The following is a 13484-nucleotide window of genomic DNA, read 5'->3' as shown; positions in this document are numbered from 1 at the left end:
ATCTATCTATCTGGCAACGGCCATAAAAATCGTCTCAACAGCCAGTTAATCGACGACTGACGAAGGGTGTACACAAAACAATATATAACCGATTTTTTTTTTGTAAAAGGTCACCAAACTTGATCCGCACTGCGCGTCGTTGGTCTCCGCTGTTTATGTGAAGTCTCAATTTTACTGGTACATTTTGATTTATATATGCTAAAATAAGCATTTTTTTGACAGGAAAATGTCAATCGCACCCCAAAAACAAACGGTTGTTGTACTGCACCCCTACCTCTCCACAACGGCCACCTCTCAACAACAAAGGCCACCTTAGGGACAGAAGAAAGTGGCCATTGTGTAATAAAGAAGCAAAAACATATGTAAACGAGGTCGTCCATATGTCTTTCTTCCAATTGATAATAAGTAAATAAAATCAATGTACATCATAGAGTCTACCCTGTGTTGCTGGTGGAATCTGTGAATGAGTGATTTTTCACAGCATAGCTGCCATTTTAATCTCTTTTTAAAGATAAGTATAAGAAAAAGTGACCTTTCAGACCTCATTGACAACAATAATAGCAGTTGCTGCAAACTACGTAAATCCTGAACAGAATCATTTTATATTATTTCACAGTATTTATTATTATGATTTAAATAAGTACTTATCAACTTCAACATTTATTTATTAATTTTTTTTTGTTAACTAGTTGTTAGTTATTGACTTTAGTTAGGTGTCCCCAATTAGCTAATTTATAGCTAAATACACTGACACGTTAATAAAGTTTTCATTCATTCATTCATTCATTCAATCCCGGGTGATGCCCTCGATGGAATTTCAACTCAATTCTTCACCAATCCCCCTTGCAGCTTCGCCACTTGTGTTCATGGCTTCGCTGCCAAACAAAAGCAGGCGCGGGCAAAAACCCATCAGCTACACAGGCTACATAGAATCCATTTCTGAAAAACGAAAAATACACAACCCAATCGAGTATTTTCATTCAGTATTTTGCATCTTTGATAAGTTAGTTGTTACATCCAACTAATGGTTGATCATTTTATAGTGCAAGTTTAAATCAGTTTTACCCTCTGCCTTGACAACTAACTGCGTCATTGTGTGCTCCACTGTGACAGCTAGACTGTGTGAAAATAACATGAGATGTAAATGTTTGCAAATCATAAATTAAAGTACTTCATCTTAGTCAGAAAGTAAGCATCTCAGTACTTCTCAAAACCAAAAACTTCCATTTCACTGACAGTAAAGTTTTGATTTCCTGCTAAAAATGTGGTGGTATCCTGACCGTTTGGACACTGATACGTGTTATTCAGAATCGTAGAGCAGTCGATGGAATCTGGTGCATTGGAAATATAAAGATCATAGCCACTTCCAAATATTGGTCCATAACTACTGCTGCAATAGATAGCATATTCTTCTTGTCCAGCTATCAAAGGCATCCTTGTTGGTGGCAAACCGCTTGGGTTGACAAGACTGAACAGGAACGAGCGTGGTGCTTTTCTGTGACCTCCAGAACCTAATGGAGAAAGACGGAAATAATGCCTGGCTGTTCGCCTACATAGCCGTACCCTCAAAATCCGAAGCTTTGAAAGAGCACTAAAAATAGCAAGTAATCGTCTACTTCCACAGGCGGACAAAGGGTAAGAGATTCCCATGTAGACCTTATTTCGCCACAAGGAAATCCATCTCCAAGGTACATCCGCGTGGATGTTTTCGTGGAGGATGAAAATGCATGTAAAGCCCCGGCTTTTCAAACTTTTCCAACATGTCGCGACACGTCGCAATAGGGTGGCCAAACGCGCGCAACATTTCGCGCCCAACAATGTTGCGATATGTTGCGTTGAAATGTTGCGACTTTGCCCAGCCTCATTCCTAGGCTCTCTCTCCCCTGCCTCCCTTTGTCCCAACGACAAAGAGAGGCAGAGGAGAGAGAGCCTGGGAACGAGGTGGGCTGTGCACTTGAGCATAAACTGCGTCACAGGATTGGCTTTTTCTAGATCCTCCTAAGATTTCCGAAACCGAAGACGATCATGCAGTGCGACGTAGGATTACTCTCTACCTTGGGAGTAAGGCCTATATGGGGGATTCATACGGAGTTCCATCCCCACCAAAAATCAAAGTTGATCACAACATTCAGCTTGACAGTCTAACAATTAACTTGGCAAACATCAACATCATATTTCACTCTTCAAGTTTGTACTTTGTATCACAATCATTGAAACTTTAAACATCAACTTTCAAAGTGACAGTTCAACGTTCAACTTTATCCATCAACATTCATGTTAACATGTCAACGATGATCTTGACACATGGGCTGTCAGCGAAAGATGAAGTTTGAATCTCCAAGTCGAATGTTGAGTCCCCAAAGGCGCACCAATCCCGCCAAAATTCAACTTGAGAATTCGCCTTTCAAGTTGATAATTCAACATGAATTGTTACGTGTCAATATCCGTGTTTAGCAATGAACATTGTTATTGCTGATGACGTAAATATGTTCACCATGACGTAATGTTCAATTTCTCAAAGTTGGTTTCAACCTCGTTCCTAGGGTCCTCTCTCTTCCTCCCTCGAGAAAGTACCCTGGTTGCGGCTGGTCACGTGTCTACGTATGCCAACCAATGCCACACAGAGGGTGGGTCCTCAACCAAGAGAAAATGAGTGTAAAATGGGGTTGACTAGCCTACACGACTTCTACGGTTCGTGACATTTGTACATTTGCCGTTCTCTGTTCGGTCACTCGACCTTTCTTGTCGCTTCACTCGTGTCCATGAAGGGCACTTCATGTTGTGTAATACGGAGGAATTTTAAGTGAAGTTGAGCCGTTAGATCGTGCTATGGCAAATATTTTTATAGGTCATAGGTCTGCGTGTTATCTGCATGTCGACTCGTTGAGTTTGACACCTCTGTAATTTGCCGTGTGTTTTTGCATTTTTTAGGCTCATTTCTATTGCAAGATATGCTTTTATAAGTCTCCATGAATTTGCTTTTGAGGGACAAAATATGAAATTTACCGTGAACATGTTGCTTACTTGCATTCTATATTGTGACGCCGGGCCCGGCTGTGATTAGAACTGTTTGCAAGCACAGTAGGTAGATCCTTATCACGGATATCATATTTGTTCTCGTACGATTTCCTTCGGAGACGCCGTAGCTTTACTTTGAGAAAGCTATACGTTTGTCTAGTGACATTCTTGTGTTTCTTGCAGCTATCTGATTGAGCTTATGTTTCTCTTGCTCGATGTATAGGTTTATTCCTCCTTTGGTTGTTCTGGCACCACATGATTCAAATGTAGCTGTTTACGCGCAAGTCCCTCATTTTCTCTTGCCTCAACTTAAATTTAGTCAACACTGTCTAGGGAGGTGAATGTTGCGCTGCTATACAGACGTTATTTATTTTGAAAGTGAAGCAAGTTGTTTGTCAGAGATCCTTCCTGACCAATGCTTCGTCGCTATGATCTGAACGTCTATGAATACGAGATGCTAATTGAGAGGGAACTTTGCTTATTTTTCAGTGCTTTTTTAAAAACCGTCAACAACCTGCTTCGGATTAGTTTAATCAGTTTTCACAGCAAAAGAATTAAGTAACCGTCAAATTATCGACGGGATGCATTCGGCTAAACGAGAAGCTAGTTTCTTGGCCGAAAATTAGACTTACCGCTAAAACGGTTTTAAAACGAAAGCCGTTGGATTTTGCAAACGCGCGACCGATGTCGCTGTTGTCAAGTTCTTCATAAAATTTCTCACAGCAAGAGAACCGAATGACCGTCAAACTGTCGATTGGATGAATTCAATCAAATTCAAAGCTAGTCTCTTGGCCCAACACTGGACGTATCAAACTCTACACGAAGACATCGATGTCTCCGTTGTGATTTTGCCGATCGAAAAATATAAGCTGCTTAATCAAGTTATTAGTATTCAGCACTCAGTCGTTGTTGATGTCAAGTTCTTCGTAATTTGTTTTCGCCGCAAGAGAATGGAATGACCCTCAAACTGTTGATGGGAGTAATTCAGTGAAATTCAAAACTACCTTTGTAGACGAACAAACGACGCATTTAGCTCTAGAAGAATGAGTAAATACGTACGTTGTGATTTTGTCGAATGAAAAATGAAATTAAATTCACCGCGCGGTTCATTTATTGTTGTGGTCGTCATTTCCAAGTTCTTTGTCAATTATTTTCACCACCACAAATTACAAAGACCATCCAACTATCGATGGGAAAATTCAGCCAAATGCAGGGCTAACCTTTAAGCCGAACTTTGATGCATTGAACTCCGATATCGAATGTGTCAATGCTTTCGCTGTGAGTTCGGCCGAGGTTACAAATTCCACTCCCTACTCGGCAGGTATATTTTGCAGGGTGCAGGGTGCAGGTTGCAGGTTGGAATTTAATTATAACTGAAAAACCGCTGGCACTAAAAATAATTAATAACCTATATACTCGTCAGGGGTTCTTACATAAAGTAGTTCGCCTCTTTCACGTAGTGAAAACACGCTGTTATTAATATTTAGGCCTTCTTTAGCAATCTTCTAACTTGTTACGCCGTGTACAGAAACCAGAGACTTCGTACGCTTCCCAACATGTTTGTGATCGCACTTGGTTTGGGCGATGTTCTCATGTCCATCGAAAACACGATCGATCCGCTATAAGTATTTATCGATCGACACGCAGAGACTGGTGAAATCTCTTCAAAGCCATCTGGATGGCCGCTCCACAGATGTCTCCATCGATTCCAGATTTGGCTCGAGTCTTCCCTCAACAACAGAAGATTGCCATCACAAATGAAGCAAATAAATAAAGAAATGAAATAATATAAGATTTTAACCGACGGAATATACTAGCGCAAGCTCAGTGTGCTTTCATTTTGGTACTCACAGGGAAGAAACCAAATTCAGCAGATATTTCAGATGATATTTCAGGTGTTTCTTCAAAAACAATAATTAATTGCAGGCTTAAAATCATTGAAATATACTCTCCTCCCATCGCTTCGGCTGGTTTGGCACTTAGTGGAAGCCACCTTTCTGAGCGACTGTAAACAGTATATCATGTAACAGTCACGGTAATTCTACCAACTGTACGTTCTTTCAAGTGCCAGCGGTTTTCCAGTTATAATTACATTTCAACCTGCAACCTGCACCCTGCACCCTGCAAAATATACCTGCCGCTCCCCACTGGGCTTAGTAGGTGAGTTCAGTGGAGACAAACTTTAACTGTCCTGCCCCTCCCTCCAATCATTTTCTGGAATCTGCAAAAAATCTAGCAGACACGTGACCAGACGCAACCAGGGTACTTTCTCGAGGGAGGAAGAGAGAGGACCCTGGGAACGAGGTTGAAACCAACTTTGAGAAATTGAACATTACGTCGTGGTGAACATATTTACGTCATCAGCAATAACAATGTTCATTGCTAAACACGGATATTGACACGTAACAATTCTTATTACATGGCAAGCTCCGCGAGCGGGCAAGATGAATCAAATCCTGCGCTGTGATTGGCTACCCGAGCGGGCAAGATGGAGCTATCTTGCCCGCTCGGGACTACCTGCCGTGTCCCGCAAGAAAAATTTCCCCGAAAGCCATGTAATAAATCCTTTATTGACCAAGCTTGTTCGGTCAAGATGGCTGGATATTGGCCTCGTTCTTTTTTTGCGAGTTTATGGACCTCGACTCCGTCTCGGTCCATAAACTCGCAAAAAAAGAACTTGGCCAATATCCAGCCATCTTGACCCCACACTTGGTCAATAACCCATATATGTTGAATTATCAACTTGAAAGTCGAATGCTCAAGTTGAATTTTGGCGGGATTGGTGCGCCTTTGGGGACTCAACATTCGACTTGGAGATTCAAACTTCATCTTTCGCTGACAGCCCATGTGTCAAGATCATTGTTGACATGTTAACATGAATGTTGATGGATGAAGTTGAACGTTGAACTGTCACTTTGAAAGTTGATGTTTAAAGTTTCAATGATTGCGATATAAAGTACAAAGTTGAAGAGTGAAATATGATGTTGATGTTTGCCAAGTTAATGTTGTGATGAACTTTGATTTTTGGCGGGGATGGAACTCCATAGGATTCACTCTATTACGATCCATCCATTCCTCTCTTTTTAGTTGTAATTCTCAAACATCTAGCATTAGCAATTTTAAGATGAAGCGTTAAACTTACCTGCCCACGATTGCTCTGTATAGCCTCCAAATGTGCAGTTTCCACTCTTCACCACTGTCAACGTTGGTCCCCTGTTGTCACACCGAGCGTGAAAGTCGCTAGCAGCCCAGCCATTCCGCGAAGCACGATATAACAAGCAAGGGAACAAGTTAGCTTCTTTTGGGGCCCAGGTGTCCCCCAGCCAGTTCATCAAGATTTGGCATTGATCTGATGTCAGAACTGATGAATCTTTAAAGGATCCTGCTCTCAGGTCATTAATTATTCCTTCAACTTGATAAAATTCGGCCTCAGCGAGAAGCTCCCTACAAACAGTCTTGTCTTGAGGCACAATAAGCTGCCCAGTGCGAAGATAATTCAAGATATACCGGAAGTGAGTTCCGTCGCGATCAATGAAGTAAGATCCATCCTCGCCTGGCTTTGTGTCAAATCTTCCTGAAAACATGGCGTGCAACATCGAACCTGGGATAAACACGATAACAGAAACTACACTCAGTCGGATAATCGATCGTATTTCATTGCAGAATAAAGATTATTATTTCAAAACATACCTGGATCTTTATTCACGGTTTCCAGACTGGTTGAGAAAAGGTGGCCGCCGACATTGAGTTTCACCAATTTCGAGAAGTGAACATGCTCTAGCTTCTTTGCGACCTCATCAAAAGCATCTCTTTCTTTGCGAACTTTGGTTGTCTCGTGCTTTAATATCTCGAAGACTTCTTTGATGTAATTATTGACTTTCACAAAAGCTTCTTCGCCGGGTGGACTGCCTGCTTCCTCTAAGTCACGCGATGAAGACATCTTCTTAGAAAGAAGAATAGCGAGCTACTTGAGCTGTGGTCTTTGTATTCGACTCCGAAAGTGAATATATTCATGGTTATTTGCCCCGTTACATGTCACGCGAAAAAACCACGTGACAGCAACTTCATCAGATTCATGTGTGTTACGCGGAGCGAGTAAAGAAGTAACGAGTAACTAAACAACGAGAAACCGAGTAACGGGAAAAATTTTCAAAGGGTAAAAAATCATAAAATCTTTTTAAAATACGCAGAATCGATTATAAACGTTTTTTCACATGTAAGTCTTGATGTATAAATAGTAACTACAAAATCGATTCACAAAGCGAGAAACCAGAAACTGCAAGGGACCGCATACGGATAAACGCTGCTTTATCGGTTCTTGTCATACTTCCTTCACGTAGTGTCAGCCTTGCAGTCTATTGTTTGTCTTTACGCAAAGCAAGCCTTACGAGTCATGGTTTTTCTGCGATGCTATTGATGGGTCTTTTATAAACCTATAACTCAGAAATAAAAGTAAAATAAAATCACTGTGGCCAAATAACCGGCAAACGGTCTAGGTCGTCAAAACACTAAATGACCGATCGGTGATCCTAATTTCCAAGTTAATTAGAAATGAATAAATTACTTCTAGAAAATAAAAAAGAACTTATATAGCCAATCCAAACTATGATGTATGTCGATAAAGAAGTACTATGCGATTCACATGAGTCCAAGGTCTCAGTAACGCTGAGCATAGATTATGAAGCCATGAGTTGTGACACTTAAAAAAGTTCTACATGGTGCACTCCTCAAGGTTTCCAAAACATGACCGGCAGTCCGAATCAGATTCTGCTTTCAGCGAAAGGTGAAATGATTTAATTCACAAAACCATAACCTTGGAAACAGCCGAAAAGACTTCTTTCTTCACTTTTCTCGTTATTATCGTAAGTTAATGTCTTCTCTGAAGACAGAATTATGTTATTCCACCATTGCGAACGTCAGGTGCAGTGATAGATTTCCTCTCCACGATCTAAAAAGGATGATATGTATAGTATAAAATTTCACGTTTCGAAAACTTTCCACGGTGACCCACCACAATAGTCTTGGGCATTGGCCACTTTAACATTTAGAGTTTTAGACCTTAGCCCCTTTGCGTATATATAGTTTTGAAAACATTGTCGTAACAAAGAACAAAATTATTTACTATTCGGGTCCTTCTTTCGGCGCGGTACCATAGTAAACCAATCACCAAGTGAACTAACAAGTCGCGAAAGACAAGCAATCGGAAATGGCTGCGCACCATGCATAATAATTCTTTGCACATTTCTTCGCCGTTCTCTGCGAAACAAACAACGTAAAATGACCAGCTTCTGCGTTGTCTAGAGGATGTTAACCACGACGCTTTTTTTTGTGTGTGTGTGTGGGAGGAGGTGGTGGGAGGTAATTTTTTTAATTTTCATTTCGAATTTAGCGCTTCGTTCGATATTGAGTAAATGACTTAAGAGTGTCGTCGATTCGAAGGTAAAATATACATATTCACTTATTGCTTGGCTTCGTCAATATATATAGTTTCGTTGTAGTCGTTAGGAACCTTACACAAAACACGACGGCAACGGCAACGAAAATAAACGTCGCCAAACAAAAGGCTTGTTGAACGCAGCAATTATTCTACTCTTTTTCAGCTAACTTGTCGATGAATGTTTCAGGCTTTGGGTATTTGTTTGATGCCATTATGCAGCGATAACTGAAAAAGATTGGTATATAGTATTGATCCATCAAAAAATATCCTGGAAAAATTGCTAGCAACTGTTCCCAGCCACCGTAGCTAGTTAATTAACTGGAGTTGGTATTAGCTAGTCTACAATAATAGGAAACGCTGCCGAACGTGGCTTCACAGACGTTTATTTTAATCAAGAGATAATACATAACACTTCATTCTCTTTCATGTACATCGACTTCAAAAATAAGAGCTACGACGGTTACTGATCAACTGCTTAAAAAAAATTTACGAAGATTTTAATCCGTCTCAGTCAGAAAGTACTAAAGATTTTCATTACAGGTACTATGGGTACTATTCAAATCCAAAAACTTCCATCTCACTGACAGTAAATAATTCGCTTCCTGTTAAAAATGTGGTAGCATCCTGACCGGTCGGACACTGATAACTCCCATTCAAACGTACAGAGCATGGAGAGGAATGTGGTAAACTAGAAATTTTGAGATCATGATGATATTCAGATGTTGAATACTGCGTACAATTATAGGTAAAAGCAAATGTAGGAAAAGGGTTATCACGCGAACGTCCAAATGCTGGGCCACAGCTAGAGTCACAATAGATAGCATTTCCTTCTCGTCCAGCTATCAAAGGCATCTTTGTTGGTGGCAGACCGCTTGGGTTGACAAGGCTGAACAGGAATGAGCCTGGTGCTTCTCTGTAATCGCCTTCAGAAGCTAATAAAGAGAGAAATTTCTGTTCAATCATACCACTTACAAGAAAAACATCAACTGCAGAGCCATACTTTCAAAAACACCACAAGCGGTAAAAGGACATGGCAGAGAACTCAAGGAGCTCTTGTCGAATTCCTAAAAACATAATAGCAGCATTTCAAGTAATGCATAATGCAAACCCATGAAAATGGCAGGTCAGTTTTTTAAGGGTCCCAGGATCTATTAATTGTTACCAATCAGATGGCTGAATCAAATACCTTACCCTTGCCGTGAAGTGGTTGTGCCTAGTTCCTGTACCGCAAGATTGGAGGAATCTCTGTCTCAGGTTGGAGAATGTTAGGTATGTTCCTCTCCGTGTAGAACAGAAAGAGGCGATAAGGAACATTTTTGTCGTAAAGAAAGACACTCTAATTATTTTACCGACAGGCTTTGGCATCCATTTTTCAGTTATTGCCCTTTGTTTTTGACTCCTGGCTTGGAGCAACTGAATCGTTTATTTTGACCAAAATAAACGATTCGGGCATTTAAAAATGCCTTTCTGCGACTTGCGCGACTTCCGTTCAAGATTTCTTTGTTTTCAAACAGCCGATCAAAAAATTCGAATTAGTTCGAAAATACTTTGTCCCCAGAGCCCTTTGTTTCTCTAAGAGAAGCGAAAAGGGCCATGGGGACGAAAATGGGCGAACCTCACCCTTAAAGGGAACCCCGCAATAACTGCAGTTTATAACCGGTTTAAAACGTTCAATCATTGTCTTGTTCAATAAACTATGAATCCAACTTCAACTCAACTGTTTTCAGCTTCCATGTCTGCTCTATCTTTCGATCTAGTAAACTGTACAGCTTAAATATTCATGAGCCCTTTGCTTTTTTCAAAGTTTTAGACCGCTAACACTGTCTGCCAAAAGGCCAACGAATCAGTTTAAGACAACACCATTACAAATTCCTACCCACAGTAAAAATACCATGTGCTGTACATAGCTGTTTTGAGAATGGTTGTCCAGTAACACAAAGAGCCCTTTCATTCGGCGCTAAAATGTAGGAAAATCAGCTAATTTGACGACACAATTGCTTCATTTTTTCTCCAACAGTTTCGGAAAAAATTGGCTGGAAGCAGATCACAGTCAGCAGATTCAGTACTCGAAGAACGTTAAAGCAGGACCTACTTTCCCATGCTTGCTCCGTATAGCCTCCAAATATGTAATTTCCACTCTTGATCACTGTCACAGTCGGTCCTTTCCCGTCACAACAGGAGTGAAAGCTGGAGGCAGCCCAGCCATTCCACGAAGCGCGATATAACAAGCAAGGGAACAGGTTGGCCACCTTTAGCGCGCTAGTGCCCTTCAACCAGCTCATCAAGATTTGGCATTGATTTGGTGACAGGATTAATGACTCTTTGAAGGATCCTGCTCTCAGGTTATTAATTATTCCTTCAACTCGATAAAATTCGGCCTCAGTCAGAAGTTCTCTTCGAACCATCTCGTCTTTAGGCACAAGGAGCTGCCCAGTGCGAAGATAATTCAGGATATACCGGAAGTGAGTTCCATCACGATCAATGAAGTAAGATCCATCCTCGCTTGGCTTTGTGTCAAATCTTCCCGAAAACATGGCGTGCAACATCGAACCTGGTATAAACACGGAAATATAAGCTGTGCTCAGTCAGAAAATCGCTAGTATTTTTTTAAAGTAGATATGAGAATAAAGATTGATTTCAAAATCAAAACATACCCGGATCCTTAGTCAGGGTTTCCAGACTGGTTGAGAAATGGTGGCCGCCGATATTGAGTTTCACTATTTTCGAATGAGAAGTGAACGTGTTCGAGTCTCTGAGCAACTCCGGATGTGCAACCTCATCCAAAGCCATTTCCCCGCGAACTTCCTTCGTCTGGTCTTTCAAAAAGTGAATATCGAAGACCTCTTTGATGAAGTTGCTGACTCTCGAGAGAGCTTCCTTGCCGAGCAGACTGCCTTATTTTCTTCTTCGGAACAAGAATGACGAGCTACTCCAGCCGTTCTGCCTGACTGCCCGGAACTTTGATTCTCAGAATTATCAATTAATTATCGGAAACGATACATATTAATGTTTTTTCACTGTGGTAAACTAATTAAAGTAATGCCACGCATGAGCTGCTCAACAGTTTTTTCTAACTTACAGTCACACTTTTGACACTTTTTATTTACCTCGGTTAACTTTTCTTGCAAAAAATTTACTTCAGTGCATCCTAGACTTGCGTTAGTCTACAAGTACAATACTTCAAATATGCAAATACAATACTTACAGTTAGAATATTCAAAATCACTAGCTATTTATTATCCGAGAGTGAGGTCTTTACGGGAAAATCTCAAACCGAGACCTTGCCGTATTGACCGAGCGATAGCGAGGTTAATACGGCAAGGCCGAGGTTTGTACTCCTGGAAGATCTTAGCATGAAGGATGGGTAGGCTCGATTACCAGTCGCTGTTCGGGGAGAGAGCCCGCGCTCCTCCTAGGAACGTAGACCGGACTCGAGAGAGCGGCGGAAATCGAGCCCAGTGGAAAGGGAGTCAGACGAAACAGCACTCTAGCTCTCCAGACTGGAGGTTGGGCTTGGGACTAGCAACCCCATCCCGAGAAACACAGCGGAACGGAAGTAAGGAAATTTACAACCGACGATTCAAGGAGAGACATAGACCAGATACCTGCGTGTATGACGGATGTAAATGAAAGCCAGCCGACTATTCCGAACCCGATATCCAATTTCCTTACACCAAAGAAGCCACCTGTGTTGAATTTTGGTATGTGCGTGCGCCATACCACACTGAGAAGTTGCACAGGCTATCATAGAGATGCACAACTACAAAACGCGCCTGTTGGGAGATCAGGAAACACGTTGGACAAGGTCCGTGGAAGCGGCTGTTATATTATTAGATGACTTCAAAGCAAAAGACGAAATGACTACGAAAACAGAGGGAATATTCTGGGAAGACTTAGGGCTGGAGCGATAAATGACAATGGTGAAAGGCTATGCGACTTCGATTCTGCGAATCAAATTGTCGTAAAGTGGGTACTCTAGCTACTACATTTACTTTCGTCGTGTCCCCGTTGGACACCTAAGGCCAGCGAAAAACCAACTACCGATAGGACATCTAAGAGTCAGATTGACCACATCATCATTAATAGCGATGATCTGAACGATGTCCGGGTCAGAAGAGAAGCTGATGTCGGAAGCGATCATCATCTCCTCGTGGCCAAAATGACATGGAAACTCGGGAAGGTTAGACACAGTGCCTGCAGAAAGAAACGCCCTTTGACACTACGGACTTGGGCAACCTTGAGAGTGCAAAAGAAGTGTGCGATTTAAACACGTGAACCTGGTGAATCAGGTGAACTAAGCGAACCAGATAAACCAACCGGGGGAAATGCCTGGAAGCAGAATGTGGAGTACTAGATCAACCAAGAAAGCCAAAAGAACCAGGACGATCAAGAGAACGAGGAGAATCACATGAACCAAGTGAACCAACTGAACTAGGCGAAGCAAGTGTACCCGGCGAGTGAACAATGTCAGCCAGGTGAACCAAGTGAACGGCGAGAACCAAGGAAAGAAGATCAGACAGGTGAACCAAGTGGATCAAGTGAACCAAGTGAATCAAATGAACCAAGTGAATGGAGACAACCAAGTGAAGAAAGTAAGGCAGGTGAACCAAGTAAATATTCCCCAGCTAAAACTAGGGAATATCCGAGGATATCCGGGGATATTCCTCAGTTTTTAAATCCGCGCGTGTTGCGAAAAATATTTAAAGGATAATAAACACAGTAGCCTCCATTTGGCATGAAAACGTTCTCGCATATTTGTCCTTGGACATTATTTGTTCCTCAAAGCAAAAGTGCTCGCTTCTCGGAACAGGTTATGTCTGCGGACAAATATCTGAGCAAATTTTCGCGCCAAATGGAGACTATTGTTTATTTAGCCATTGCCACGTGACCTAAACTTCAGCTATATAACAATCATTATCATATAGAGTTTATTGGACCTCATTAGTATACCAAAAACGTATACGTGCAATACCCAATCAAGCATTTTCATACTGCATTTTAAATTACGAACAATATTGGATTACGGGTA

At 41.4% G+C, this 13484-nt stretch overlaps 1 protein-coding gene across 2 annotated transcripts; it reads right to left on the bottom strand.

Annotated features, from left to right (window-relative positions):
* Positions 1-456: 456 nt before the first annotated feature.
* LOC145468288 (uncharacterized) lies at positions 457-11546 on the bottom strand. 2 transcript variants are annotated; one of them, XM_081451980.1, is made up of 3 exons: positions 11110-11546; positions 6161-6619; positions 457-1511 (listed from the first exon to the last, which is right to left on the bottom strand). In XM_081451980.1, the coding sequence occupies exons 1-3, from the start codon at positions 11243-11245 to the stop codon at positions 1198-1200; spliced, it is 909 nt and encodes a 302-aa protein (XP_081308106.1). In that variant the 5' UTR covers positions 11246-11546; the 3' UTR covers positions 457-1197. The 2 variants fall into 2 exon arrangements, with proteins under 2 accessions (XP_081308106.1, XP_081308105.1); XM_081451979.1 differs by lacking the exon at positions 11110-11546 and adding an exon at positions 6709-7477.
* Between the last annotated feature and the right edge of the window lie 1938 nt (positions 11547-13484).

Source organism: Orbicella franksi, chromosome 14, assembly GCF_964199315.1.
Source record: "Orbicella franksi chromosome 14, jaOrbFran1.1, whole genome shotgun sequence".
Lineage (NCBI taxonomy): Eukaryota > Metazoa > Cnidaria > Anthozoa > Scleractinia > Merulinidae > Orbicella > Orbicella franksi.
The sequence above is the reverse complement of the archived record's forward strand: the minus strand, read 5'-3'. Positions and strand labels throughout refer to the sequence as shown.

What these genes read in the sequence shown, in the direction of transcription:
- LOC145468288 (XM_081451979.1), bottom strand. Translation starts at nt 6,958, where the DNA reads ATGTCTTCATCGCGTGACTTAGAGGAAGCAGGCAGTCCACCCGGCGAA. An exon ending in AACCGTGAATAAAGATCCAG is followed by an intron (nt 6,620 to 6,708) that starts GTATGTTTTGAA and finishes TGTTTATCCCAG; the next exon opens with GTTCGATGTTGCACGCCATG. An exon ending in TACAGAGCAATCGTGGGCAG is followed by an intron (nt 1,512 to 6,160) that starts GTAAGTTTAACG and finishes TTTCTCCATTAG; the next exon opens with GTTCTGGAGGTCACAGAAAA.